Raw genomic sequence first — 12,687 nt, forward strand, 5'->3', positions numbered from 1 at the left:
ATGAAATAGATAGACGAGACGATGATTTGGTCAACTATCATAAACTTGACTCTGTTGGAAGGTTGGCTCAAACGGCGATCTTGAAAGGCTGCTTCCGCTTTCTCAGCTCAACAATATCGTCAGCGGTGATGGAGTAGCCATGACTAGCTCCGTCAATGTCAGTGGCAACTTGAGCTTGGCCATCCAAGTTCAGTTGTGGACCTTCACCATTGCCAATGGGCTCGGCGCTTTCACTGAAACAAGAAAAAAATCTTTGTTAGATACACGAATGCCTATTGTAATCAATGTGGTTGTAGCTAAAAAATTTGAGACGTTGAGCGCACCAGTTTCCCGTAGATAAAATGAGAGTTAAGTGACGTCGATCATGAATATGAACAGTTGACCATATGGGCACTTCATGTTCTACCTACTGGGTATTAAGGGTATTACTCAGCCTCTTGAAAAATAAATAAATAAATAAGTTTAGGGACTAACTAACTATAGGGTGTCAAATTTTGAAACCAAAGAGGACACATCTAATAGAAATAAAAATGAATGCATATACTTACTGAACAACTCTGTATCCATTCTCATCAGCCTCATACTGGACAGTTCTCTTGAAGAATCCGTCACTGTACGCGTACATTCCTTTGAGAGCGAGACCATCTCTGACTTCTTCTCTCTGGAGGGAGTTATCGTGGATTCCGTTCTGGACCTGGGAGGAGAAGGAATACTTGGCGGCAGCATTCTGCTCTTGGATGAGTGCCAAGTCATCAGCAGTTTGTGCTTGGGGGCTAACGGACGGAGCTGCACTGGGAGTGACGGAAGTAAGGCGTACTTTAGCTGGTCTTCTTACTGGAGCCTGCTCAAATGAAGCTTGTTCCTGTTGGGGTTGGAATCTCTGAGGTTGTTGGGAGAACTGCTGGACAGGAACTGGAGCTGGAGCAGGGGCGGGAGCGAGGTCTGATTCATCGTTGAAAGATGGAGCACTCTGGACGGGAGGTTGTCTGAAACTGTTGGGGTTCTGATTGCCATTCAAGCTTTGTGGGTTCTGGGGGACATATGTGCTGGCAGCGGCAGGTTTGAAAGACACGGGTCTAGCTTGGAATCTAGCGGGAGCAGCTGCGAATTGAGATTCGGTTGAGAATTCCTGAGGTTGTCCTACAAATTGATTCTGAGGTTGTCCTGCAAATTGATTCTGAGGGAAAGCTCCTTGTTGGGGTTGGGCAGAGAGTTGACTGACTTTCACTTGGGGAATGGATTGGAATTTGGAAAGCTGTGCAGATTGAATGGGTTGTACTCGTTGGAAGCTGTTAGATTGGAAGGCTGGTTGTCTCTGGAATTGATTCTGACTTACTGCTGGACCTTGTCTGACGGAGACTTTGTCTTGGTTGATGGAATATTCATAGTCTTGGGCCATACAAAGAACGAAACAGGCACTGAGGACAATCACCTATCAAAGAGAATTAAGAATGTTAGAATTATCACTGAAAAATACCTAGATGCAAGTACTTCACATTTGTTCGCCACTTCTTTTGATTGCTACAGTTTCACCACCATTTGCCACTAACCATGTGGGAATATCTGAGTAAGATTTGTTGACTGATAAATGACTTATAAAAGTAGGTAACTAATGCAAAGAGAATATAAGAATGTTAGAATTATCACTGAAAAATACCTACATGCAAGGACTTCACATTTGTTCGCCACTTCTTTTGATTGCTACAGTTTCACCACAATTTGCCACTAACCATGTGGGAATATCTGAGTAAGATTTGTTGACTGATAAATGACTTATAAAAGTAGGTAACTAATGAAAAGATTTTTTTTTTTTTAATTATCAATTTAATTAGTCAAAAAGTAAATACCTAGATCTAAAATAAATAAATCAGGATTTCTTACCTTGCTGAATAGACCCATCTTGATGCGATGACAACGGCCAACTGAACACCGAAACTAGAAAGTCACCTCCTTTTCTATTAATGGATCAACTGAATACCTGGATGTATTAGTTTGACATCAATGTCATCCTGGGTTTAAGTATGTGGAAATCAAGTAGGTTCCTAGAGTACCGAGGGTATTGTGCAATCAGCCTCAGGGAAGTGTTCCTATAGTTGTGTTAATTTCAAGATGCCATATCTGCATTATGTTTCAAATTTATTTGTTTTCACAATGTAAATAGTATTATAAAAGTGTCCTCCATTCATCCTTATAGGAATTAAACTATACAGACAGGACTGGTCTGGACTCCAGGGAGTGAATTCGAAGGATCTACATATCTGGCGGGTGTGAAATAATTTGCAATCGCCATTCCCTAGTGGCTTTCTGACCTTTATCTCCTCAAATCTAACCTGTGGTCTCGTAGCTCGTACCTAAGGGTGTCTAGAAAATTCTTCAAGTAAGTAAAAATGTAATATGCCCACAGATTTCTCTTTACTCGAAAATAAGGACGTCCGCTCTCTGAGTTTACGATCTCCAATCCTAAATTCCGGCCTCAAAAAGAGAAAAGTGAGTTTGTACTGATTTACACAAAATAGAGATAGGTAGCCTTTATTGTATAATAAGAACTCTTAATTTTTTTTTATTCCTAAATAATAACAAAAATAGACACATATTATAAGTATAAAAAAATAATTGATAGGTATTTTTGTCCCGCAAAAAGCTTTCACTCTTCCTGGTCATTTTCATTTTAATATGCAAAGGCCGTTCCTTTTAAAGTCTTCTTTCACTGCTATTTTGATCAGTACAATTCCATCTGCCCTCATGCAGCACTGGTGATTCTATTCACTGGTGATGTGAGACTCATGAATATCTTCCCTATGAACCGTGACCTGACATTCAAAGGAGTTGTTATGGCCTGTTGGTGTTTGGTGCAGGAGTCTCCTCTGTTGTTTCGGATGGAAATAGGTGTCGGCCGATGCACTGCGGTTCACCTGTGAAATGATATAAAATTGCACCGTTGGAACTTATAAAATTGCAGTAAACGCTGGTTTTTGAGAGTCTAAACACAGTAAACACATTGTGTCTACACAGTTTTAGAGTCCCATGCTCGATACTTTCATAGATTTGCATTTCCACTATTCACAAGCTACGCCGATCGCACGACTGCGCTACTAAACGTCGTGTAACTACGTTTGCGAGGGGCCTGCATTCTCCTTTATCAGCTGTCTGCTGTCTGGAGGACACAGAGAGGAAATTTCATGTTTATTTTCACCTTCAATCAGTGTAGAGTCAGTGCCAAGGGATTTCCAGACAGTTACAGTAAACACATTGTGTCTACACAGTTTTAGAGTCCCATGCTCGATACTTTCATAGATTTGCATTTTCACTATTCACAAGCTACGCCGATCGCACGACTGCGCTACTAAACGTCGTGTAACTACGTTTGCGAGAGGCCTGCATTCTCCTTTATCAGCTGTCTGCTGTCTGGAGGATACAGAGAGGAAATTTTATGTTTATTTTCACCTTCAATCAGTGTAGAGTCAGTGCCAAGGGATTTCCAGACAGTTTGATTATAAAATTTCTAGCTCAATTTCACGTACAGAGTGGGACCAAGCTTAAAAACAATAGTGAAACTTACCCTCCTGTGCGGACGTTTGTTCAAAGACTTGGAGCCACACCGGAGTAGCTTGGAGGCCATGGAGTTCTGTGGCACTACTTGCATCACTATGGGCAACAGCTTGGGCGCTTGCTTGGGCTCTTCTCCCTTCCTATCGAGAAGAACACTAGAGGCGTCCATAGTGGATAGCTTGGGCTGACTGACCCGCTCTCTGGCTGCATTTTCCTTGATTAGTTGTCTGGAGGACATAGAGAGAAAAATGTTGTGCTTGGATTCAACTTTAATTTCCTATCGAGAAGAACACTAGAGGCGTCCATAGTGGATAGCTTGGGTTGACTGACCCGCTCTCTGGCTGCATTTTCCTTGATTAGTTGTCTGGAGGACATAGAGAGAAAAATGTTGTGCTTGGATTCAACTTTAAACTGTAGTTACTGCTTTTTGCAAAGGGACTTTTCCAGGGAGTTTGTTCAATAAAGGTAAGGAAAGTAAAAACACAAGGGAGCTTTGATCTCAGGTTCGTGAACCTAGTCCTGCCATTTTGAGCACAAAAATTAAGACCAAGTTCACACGATTTTCCCTTCGTATTATTAATTTCTTCCATCGTTTGTAGGTTTTCCTCTAAAACTACCTGAAAACGGCTGCTTACTCTGGGGCTGTATAATATTTCTTAGTAGAAAGTTTCGACATGGCGGGGCGGAGCGCTACCGCACCCCTTAATCCTTGGTCTCGTACATTGGCTATTATTACAGGTGAAAGATACTATACCCAATTACCTCCAGCCCTTTTTTCCTACCTGGCTTTCTTCTTGAGGACCTCCTGTGCGTTGGGATAATACTCAATAGCCTCATTGAGATCATCCTTGTTCAGAACAAACAGGTTGGAAAATCCGTGTGATCTGAAACAGGAAGTTAGAGAGATCAGGTAACCAACCTCAGTGCTGCAGTGGTTAGCACGGTGGACTTTGAATCTGAAGGTTGGTGGTTCGAGTCCAAGTCAAGTCATAAAATTTAGCGTAGTATATTACGACAGTTGTGGCAAGCAGTTAAAATTCCTTTCCTTCCTTAAAAAGATCAGGTTGTTGATAGAGGGAACTGTAATTGGTCTTATCGTCCCGAAATCGAAGACAAGGACAGTTTAGGAGAAACCCAGCCGTTCCGATAATGAAATAAATTGAATCTGGAGGTTGGTGGTTCGAGTCCAAGTCAAGTCATAAAATTTAGCGTAGTATATTACGACAGTTGTGGCAAGCAGTTAAAATTCCTTTCTTTCCTTCAAAAGATCAGGTTGTTGATAGAGGGAACATAGAGGGAACTGTAATTGGTCTTATCGTCCCGAAATCGAAGACAAGGACAGTTTAGGAGAAACCCAGCCGTTCCGATAATGAAAATTCGCCCCGAGCGGGAATCGAACACGTTAAATAGGATATTAATGGAGAATAATATTAGTTCAGAACATACCTCACATCCGCTGTGCGTCGATTTGTTCCGGCCAAAGCTAGCAAACTGATCTCCCCAAACACTGACCCCTCTGTTAGGGTAGCAAGAACCGTCTCACCAGAAACTACTTGGACTTGGCCCGTCTTCACAATGTACATCTCTTTTCCAACCTCACCCTGGAAAATATCAAAAGGATTTCTATTGGAACTGTTAAGCTATTTCTAGTACTCGTACTCGTATATTGATCGGTAGGTATTACTGTTTGTAGGCATGATTTTATAAATAACAAATCATCAGCTGATTGGAGTACCGAAGAAATACTCGTAGATCCTTTAGAAGCTAACCTAGCTAGTTGTTCAGTGTTTGGTGCATACCATTTTCATACCTAGCATTGGTAAGTACAAGTCCGATTATGATTATCAAACCCACAGTAATGAAATCTAGAAGAGAGCCCAATTTCACGCAACACAGCTAACGGACGGGGATACAATGTTTGCAATTGACAGATTGACACCTTTATAACCATTATTCATAAATCTTACTTCAGCCATCTTTTATGTTAAAGCTTTACAAGGAAAAGTAACTTTAGTCTTTACATTGCGTGTCCGTTACTGTTTGTAGGCATGATTTTATAAATAACAAATCATCAGCTGATTGGAGTACCGAAGAAATACTCGTAGATCCTTTAGAAGTGATTACGACCTACGAGTGTTGAAGTTTTCTTGACGCAACTTAAAGTAGAAACACACTACTAATTACTATCACATTACGTGAGCTCAAGTCTACCTTTACAATCTGACAAGCATTTGACTGTATGCGTCTCTTAGGTTGTCTATCAGATAGATTTGGGTTGGGATCGAGTTCAAGCTCAGGAGGCAACTTCATGGAATCTGCGGAAAGGCGAAAAATATCCCAACAGAGCGTCCGATTCTCTTACCTTTTCTCTCAAGCCGTACTTACCTATATTCGATTATGTGAAATTTAATTCCGTCAAACATAGCTGAACCAATGAGATTGTGAGATTTCCCTGTGTTTACGTCCAAAGCGGAATCTCATTGGTTCAGCCATGTTTGACTGTGGACGGGGATACAATGTTTGCAATTGACAGATTGACACCTTTACAACCATTATTCATAAATCTTACTTCAGCCATCTTTTATGTTAAAGCTTTACAAGGAAAAGTAACTTTAGTCTTTACATTGCGTGTCCGGAGGAGTAACTTCCGATTCTTCCGAACGCCACAACAAGGCGGTATCCTTTCAAGGTAGAAACACACTACTATCACGTCAAGTGAGCTCAGGGGGAGCCAAAAAGATGTAGTTCAAAGTTTTCCCATAGTACATACATATCCTAAGTCGTTCTGTTTATGGCAGGTCGACTATTTATATGTATACAAAACCTCGCCACCATAATCGATCTCTAAAAGTCTTGTTGTTTTTTATGATTTTTTATGATGGCCAAAGATATCCCAACAGAGCGTCCGATTCTCTTACCTTTTCTCTCAAGCCGTACTTATATTCGATTATGTGAAATTTAATTCTGTCAAACATAGCTGAACCAATGAGATTGTGAGATTTCCCTGTGTTTACGTCCAAAGCGGAATCTCATTGGTTCAGCCATGTTTGACTGAATTAGCACATACTTACTTTTCTACAGATATAATCGCCAGGCAAATACAGGACGGGTCTCAGCTTGAGAACCAGTTCCCTGAGGAGAGCCTCATCACAGTCTTGAAACAGCTGCACCTTGCTGAGAGTCTGAATGTGGACATTGATCGCCACATCTGTCTTCAACTTGAGGGGCAGGTTGTTCAGGATTTTGTTCTCGTCTGGAAGGATGGAGACGTGAAATTAGAATCAGACAGGTACTTTTTACTTTCGATCATCGATATAAATTCAGGGATTAGGAACCTTAAAACAGGGTAATGTGAAAGTATTGCAATCGGTCCAAATATTCAAATCCGGTACTGAGTGAATGAAAAGATTAGTTTTAGGGTCCCCTGAGTTCAAAAAAGTGATTTTTAGCCCATATTTCGTAGCCCCTGTACGTATGAATACATAGATTTTTGCGATTATCCTGTCCCAAAGCTCTGTCCACACATAGTCGACGCCGCGTCAATCTATACATATTGTTGAGGCACTGTACGGTTTCAAGGGACGTCGACTATGTGTGGACTGTGGACACAGCTTAAAGGCTACCCAATTTCATGGCCCACTCACCCAACGTATGTTGCTGTTCCCAAGTTTTTATGATACAGGGGTCCTGATTTCTCTTTCCAATTTTCCCTTTCACTTCACTTTCCCATAATATTGTAGGTAATTTCGTTCATGATAGCCACACTGCCCTCACGTGAAGTAACGTAATGGTAGTGTGTTTCTACCTTTACCTTCAGAGCTACTGGAGAGAGTTGTCGAGGACGAAGGGGTCGGTGGAAAGTCGAGGATACGCTTGATCTTCTGAGCTCTCTCAGTAAATACATGGGCCAGGTGACGAATCCTCTCCTGAATAAACCTCTCCCTTCGCTCCTTCTCGGAATCCCTAAACAAAATCATCAGCAATTAGGAGATACATTCAAGTAGAACAGTTTGAGTTTTGAGTAAAACATTCGCTACTTTTACTTACCTTCCGTGTGCGTTAGGAAAGGCACCTATCTCGTTGGAAGGATTGGGGTTTGGACGCCCAGGAACAATATCTGGGCTCCTTCCATGTCCTTGCACGTCAGCTGAAAATTACTTTCAGGAGACCCTGTAAATCTGGCAAATTTTGAATCTTTGGATCAATTTCATTCTTTGCTTTCTCATTAAACATACATACCTCCTTTGATTGTATGTACATAGTAGGTACATATCTAGTTTATAAACTTTCCTTTTTCAGTCCACCACAATCCTTTTGATCCTACCTACTTTATATGGGTTCCAATTGATGTTGTTGAATATCTACATATGTCTTTCTTTTAACATCGATTGCCTTCGGTCTCGACTATAATGTAGACCTCAATAGAGGTTTGACTAATGTTGTTGATGTAAATGGAAAAAGCAATGTGCAGTCCCTACTCACGAGTCATGGTACTCCTCATCCTCGTCCACACCGCTCTCTATGTCGCCACGCACTGAGAGGAGAAAAGTGGCAGATGAAACATATACGGGTGGTATAAGTAGAGAGAGAGAGAGAGAGAGAGGACGGACTTCTTTAATAATCGATGAGACATGTGGAACGCAGACGCATAGCTTTTGGGAGGAAAATTCATCTTTTCCTTTTCGTTATCAGTTGCTTATCATACAAAATTTCAACCGAACGTCTTTTGAGGACACGTGATGCGAAAATCCGTAAGACTCTTGAGGGATGGATTGTAATTAGACAGTGCCATCTGCACACCATCACACCCACCTAATCGGTAGATCATTAAGACGGGGTCTGCGTTTTTCGTCAGTCGAAATTCGATGGGGAGCGACATTTCATTGATAGACGAGCGATATTTCGATCTCCAAAATTTTACCATTTCAACAATCAAACCTGAAACCCGGAATCTTAATTGTTGTTGTTGAACTGTTACGCAGCTCTTGATGACTCTATTCAATGAAACTCTACTCAGCAAGATAAACAAAATCCAAAGACCCGGAGAGTGCCTGAAGAAAGTCAATGAGCGAAACAGGCAAGATATATGACGAGAGAGGCCTAGATTGAATTGACTATTGAAGTGGTTCCAAACCCGAGCATTCGAAGCAATCGACGCAACGTAGTGTGCGACGCGTTACAGGATTTGAACGTGATGCTACCAAATGCATGAGTCGATGAATTTCAATCCGCTTGATTTTTAATCCGTAGCTTTTGAACAACTTATTGTTGTTATTGGAAGGTTGAGCTACAATTTCTCCCAACTATAGGTTGCTTAGTTTTGATCAGGATTTGAATCCGAATGTTTAAATTCGATCGGCGTTCTGCCGTTCTGCGAGATTTTTTTCGCCTTTTTTCTTCTGATATTATTGCCATTTCTGATATTTTGTGCTTTTCACTTTATTCCATATCATATTTTATTCATGCCGACTTGTGGGTTTTCCAAAGTTGCTTTTTAATTTCAACTTTGAAAGTTCTATGTAGGTACCTGGAACAACCCATCTCATCTGCCTGTGGTAAGTTTCCTAGATACAATTTTTCAATAATCAATACTGGATATTAAAGAGGTTGGCATTTGCTGTCACTCAACAATCTAAAATTATGCAGTAATTCTTCCACAAACCTTACTTTGTTTGTGAATTCCATATCTCTTAAATATGGTTGTTTTCATCTGTGAAGATTTTTCACATGTAAAGGACAACAAAAAATGTGAAGTTAGGTACCCAATAATAATTTATAGTCTCTCTTTTCTTCACAGTTTGATTGAATCTGTCACTATGCCTTACTGGTATTTTGATAAGAAAGACATCCGCAACTCTCCGTCATTCAGGGAAGGCATTGACTATGAAACAGAACAACGGTACCGTAGAGAAGGTGCCCGGTTTATTATTGACTGTGGAACCAAAATGGACCTTGGCTACAATACAATGGCCACTGGGGTTGTGTTTTTCCATAGATTCTACATGTACCACTCGTTCAAAACATTCCCCAGATATGTTACAGCTAGTTGCTGCTTATTTTTAGCAGGTAATTTAATCAGCAAGCAAGAATAATGGTGCCTTTTAGCAAATTTCCATTTTTTTCCCCACTTTCTAATTTTTAGTTTTTCCATGTTGTAGGTGTTGACTTATTCTTCCTTTAAAAATAAAACAAACAAGATGACACAAAATTAGCTTCACAAAAAATCTAAGTACTTATAGCAAATCAAGAGGTCTGTTAGTGTTCTCGTCTTGACCCAGCACCTAAATGGGAAGTATTGTGTCTCTTGTTGCCCATTTGATGAGGAACATACTACGGGATGGGCATGCTACGACACAGACCTTATTAGCTCTATCTATTGTACCTATGTATGAGAGTCGGTAAGTATACCTGGGCAAAATTTTGAAGTCAATTCGTCACTGACCTAAACTCGTACATAGTCCACAACAAAGATTTGAGCAAATAATTAAAAATGGCATGTTGATTTTACCATAGCATAAGGGAGTTATGACATCTCCACCAAAAAATCAGTGGAGATGTCAGAATTCCCAATATCGCCCGAGTAAATATTAGCAAACAGAGGTGTGAACTTGTGGAAGATTTGTTTTTACCCCCTTTTAGGCGCTTTAATACTACGAACAGTAGGTCGTTCGCGCCGAAGATGTCTTTTTAAATGAAGTGAAGCTATTTTTTGTCATTGTCAACCAACCAAACACTTACCTTGCTCGGGAACGGATTCTTTCCTCAACCAGGTATTGGCTTCTGTTTCATTGTTGCGAGGATAGATGATGTGCTGGGGGAAATAAACAGAAAAAATTCATGAAATATTTCAACGGGTTACTCTCTAGTGTTCTCGTCTTGACCCAGCACCTAAATGGGAAGTATTGTGTCTCTTGTAGCCCATTTGATGAGGAACATTCTACGGGATGGGCATGCTACGACACAGACCTTATCCAGAGGCTGGCAGATTGTTTATGTGTTTTTTAAAAATATATAATCTCTTCTTCTTCTTCTCTATCTATTGTACCTATGTATGAAAGTCGGTGAGAGAAAGAGGAGAGGAAAATTCATCTTTTCCTTTTCGTTATCAGCTTGCTTATCATACAAAATTTCTAACGAAACGTTTTTTGAGGACACGTGATCCGAAAATTCAGAAGAACTCCTGAGGGATGGATTGTAATAAGAAAGTGCCATCTGCACTTCATTACACCAGCCTAATCTGTCGATTATGGACGATCTTATTGGGTATTCAGGTAGTTGGGAAACGTTACACCTCCTGTTGTCCAAATTCAATCTTCTTCTTCTTCTTCTTCTTTCTCGCCTTTTCCCGTTTTCAGACGGGGTCGCCGTTTTTCGCCAGCCTCTCAAATGTCAAAATTCGATAGAGAGCGACATTTCGTTGATAGACAAGCGATATTATTTCGAGCGCCAAATTTTACCATTTCAACAATCAAACCTGAAACCCGGAATCTTAATAATTGTTGTTGTTGAACTGTTACGCAGCTCTTGATAACTCTATTCAATGAAACTCTACTCAGCAAGATAAACAAAATCCAAAGACCCGGAGAGTGCCTGAAGAAAGTCAATGGGCGAAACAGGCAAGATATGTGACGAGAGAGGCGTAGATTGAATTAACTATTGAAGTGGTTCCAAACCCGAGCATTTGAAGCAATCGACGCAACGTAGTGTGCGACGCGTTACAGGATTTGGACGTGATGCTACCAAATGCCTGAGTCGATGAATTTCAATCCGCTTGATTTTTAATCCGTAGCTTTTGAACAACTTACAGTTATTGGAAGGTTGAGCTACAATTTCTCCCAACTATAGGTTGCTTAGTTTTGATCAGGATTTGAATCCGAATGTTAAAATTCGATCGCGCGGAATCGTACATCGTCGTAGAACTAGAAGTCGCATCTACTGGAACCCGAGCTTGAGACCAGCGTTTTGTGGAAAAGGTTGGAGACCACTGGTTTCAAGAATAGATCGCGGGTATCCTAACGAAAACAGAATCCAAATGGACCACATATTGCACTTTGAAGATCGCTTGTTTTGACAATAGATTTTTTCTGGAGAAGGGTTACACTGGTCCTATGTCATAGTTCTTCCTTTAAAAATAAAACAAACAAGATGACACAAAATTAGCTTCACAAAAAATCTAAGTACTTATAGCAAATCAAGAGGTCTGTAAGGCTGGCACAAAGATTTGAGCAAATAATTAAAAACGGCATGTTGATTTTACCATAACATAAGGGAGTTATGACATCTCCACCAAAAAATCAGTGGAGATGTCAGAATTCCCAATATCGCCCGAGTAAATATTAGCAAACAGGCCCAGTTATTGGAAGGTTGAGCTATCTCCCAACTATAGGTTGCTTAGTTTTGATCAGGATTTGAATCCGAATGTTTAAATTCGATCGCGCGGAATCGTATATCGTCGTAGAACTAGAAGTCGCATCTACTGGAACCCGAGCTTGAGACCAGTGTTTTGTGGAAAAGGTTGGAGACCACTGGTTTCAAGAATAGATCGCGGGTATCCTAACGAAAACAGAATTCAAATGGACCACATATTGCACTTTGAAGATCGCTTGTTTTGACAATATGGAAAAGGTTGGAGACCACTAGTTTCAAGAATAGATCGCGGGTATCCTAACGAAAACAGAATTCAAATGGACCACATATTGCACTTTGAAGATCGCTTGTTTTGACAATAGATTTTTTCTGGAGAAGGGTTACACTGGTCCTATGTCATAGAACAATAATGGGGAGATCCTGCTATGATGTAAGAATCCTGTGGTTCATATATAAAATTTATCGCCTCGTCAGGATTCGAATCAGTGAGTGATTATTGATTGAATTGTGCTCATCATGAGATTATTGTATTTGGTAAGATTTTTTCTTCTTAATTTTTTGTGATCTTTCTTTTTTTTTTGATCATTCTATGAATTTGTGGTGATTTTTACAAGTGTTCACAAAGTTATGAAGTCAAACGTCAATGCTAGGGCACTTTTTTCCGCATTTGTGAATGTGGTTGTATCATGAACAGTTTTTTACATAGGTAACCTGATAATAATATATGTACCTATCTCTTGCATTTGGTCAGATTCGGGTCTAGATTTTACG

General features: G+C 40.3%; 2 protein-coding genes and 1 long non-coding RNA gene across 3 annotated transcripts; 1 reads left to right on the top strand and 2 right to left on the bottom strand.

Moving 5' to 3' along the window:
- Positions 1-67: 67 nt before the first annotated feature.
- On the bottom strand, positions 68-1,899 carry LOC103517839 (mediator of RNA polymerase II transcription subunit 15). Its single transcript, XM_008482888.1, has 3 exons — positions 1,882-1,899; positions 549-1,432; positions 68-233 (listed from the first exon to the last, which is right to left on the bottom strand). The coding sequence occupies exons 1-3, from the start codon at positions 1,897-1,899 to the stop codon at positions 68-70; spliced, it is 1,068 nt and encodes a 355-aa protein (XP_008481110.1).
- Positions 1,900-2,530: 631 nt separating this feature from the next.
- Positions 2,531-7,215, bottom strand: LOC103517837 (cyclic nucleotide-gated cation channel-like; the record flags this gene model as incomplete). The annotated part of the gene is made up of 6 exons (XM_008482885.2): positions 2,531-2,912; positions 3,560-3,776; positions 4,332-4,433; positions 4,996-5,150; positions 6,621-6,802; positions 7,194-7,215. Coding segments are annotated over 6 exons (831 nt in total), but the record flags the coding sequence as incomplete, so codon positions are not given.
- Positions 7,216-8,902: 1,687 nt separating this feature from the next.
- On the top strand, positions 8,903-9,592 carry LOC113470989. Its single transcript, XR_003393858.1, has 2 exons — positions 8,903-9,104; positions 9,347-9,592. It is a non-coding gene; the product is annotated as an uncharacterized LOC113470989 (long non-coding RNA).
- Positions 9,593-12,687: the final 3,095 nt, after the last annotated feature.

This window comes from Diaphorina citri, unplaced genomic scaffold (genome assembly GCF_000475195.1).
Source record: "Diaphorina citri unplaced genomic scaffold, Diaci psyllid genome assembly version 1.1 scaffold1991, whole genome shotgun sequence".
In the NCBI taxonomy this organism is placed as follows: domain Eukaryota; kingdom Metazoa; phylum Arthropoda; class Insecta; order Hemiptera; family Psyllidae; genus Diaphorina; species Diaphorina citri.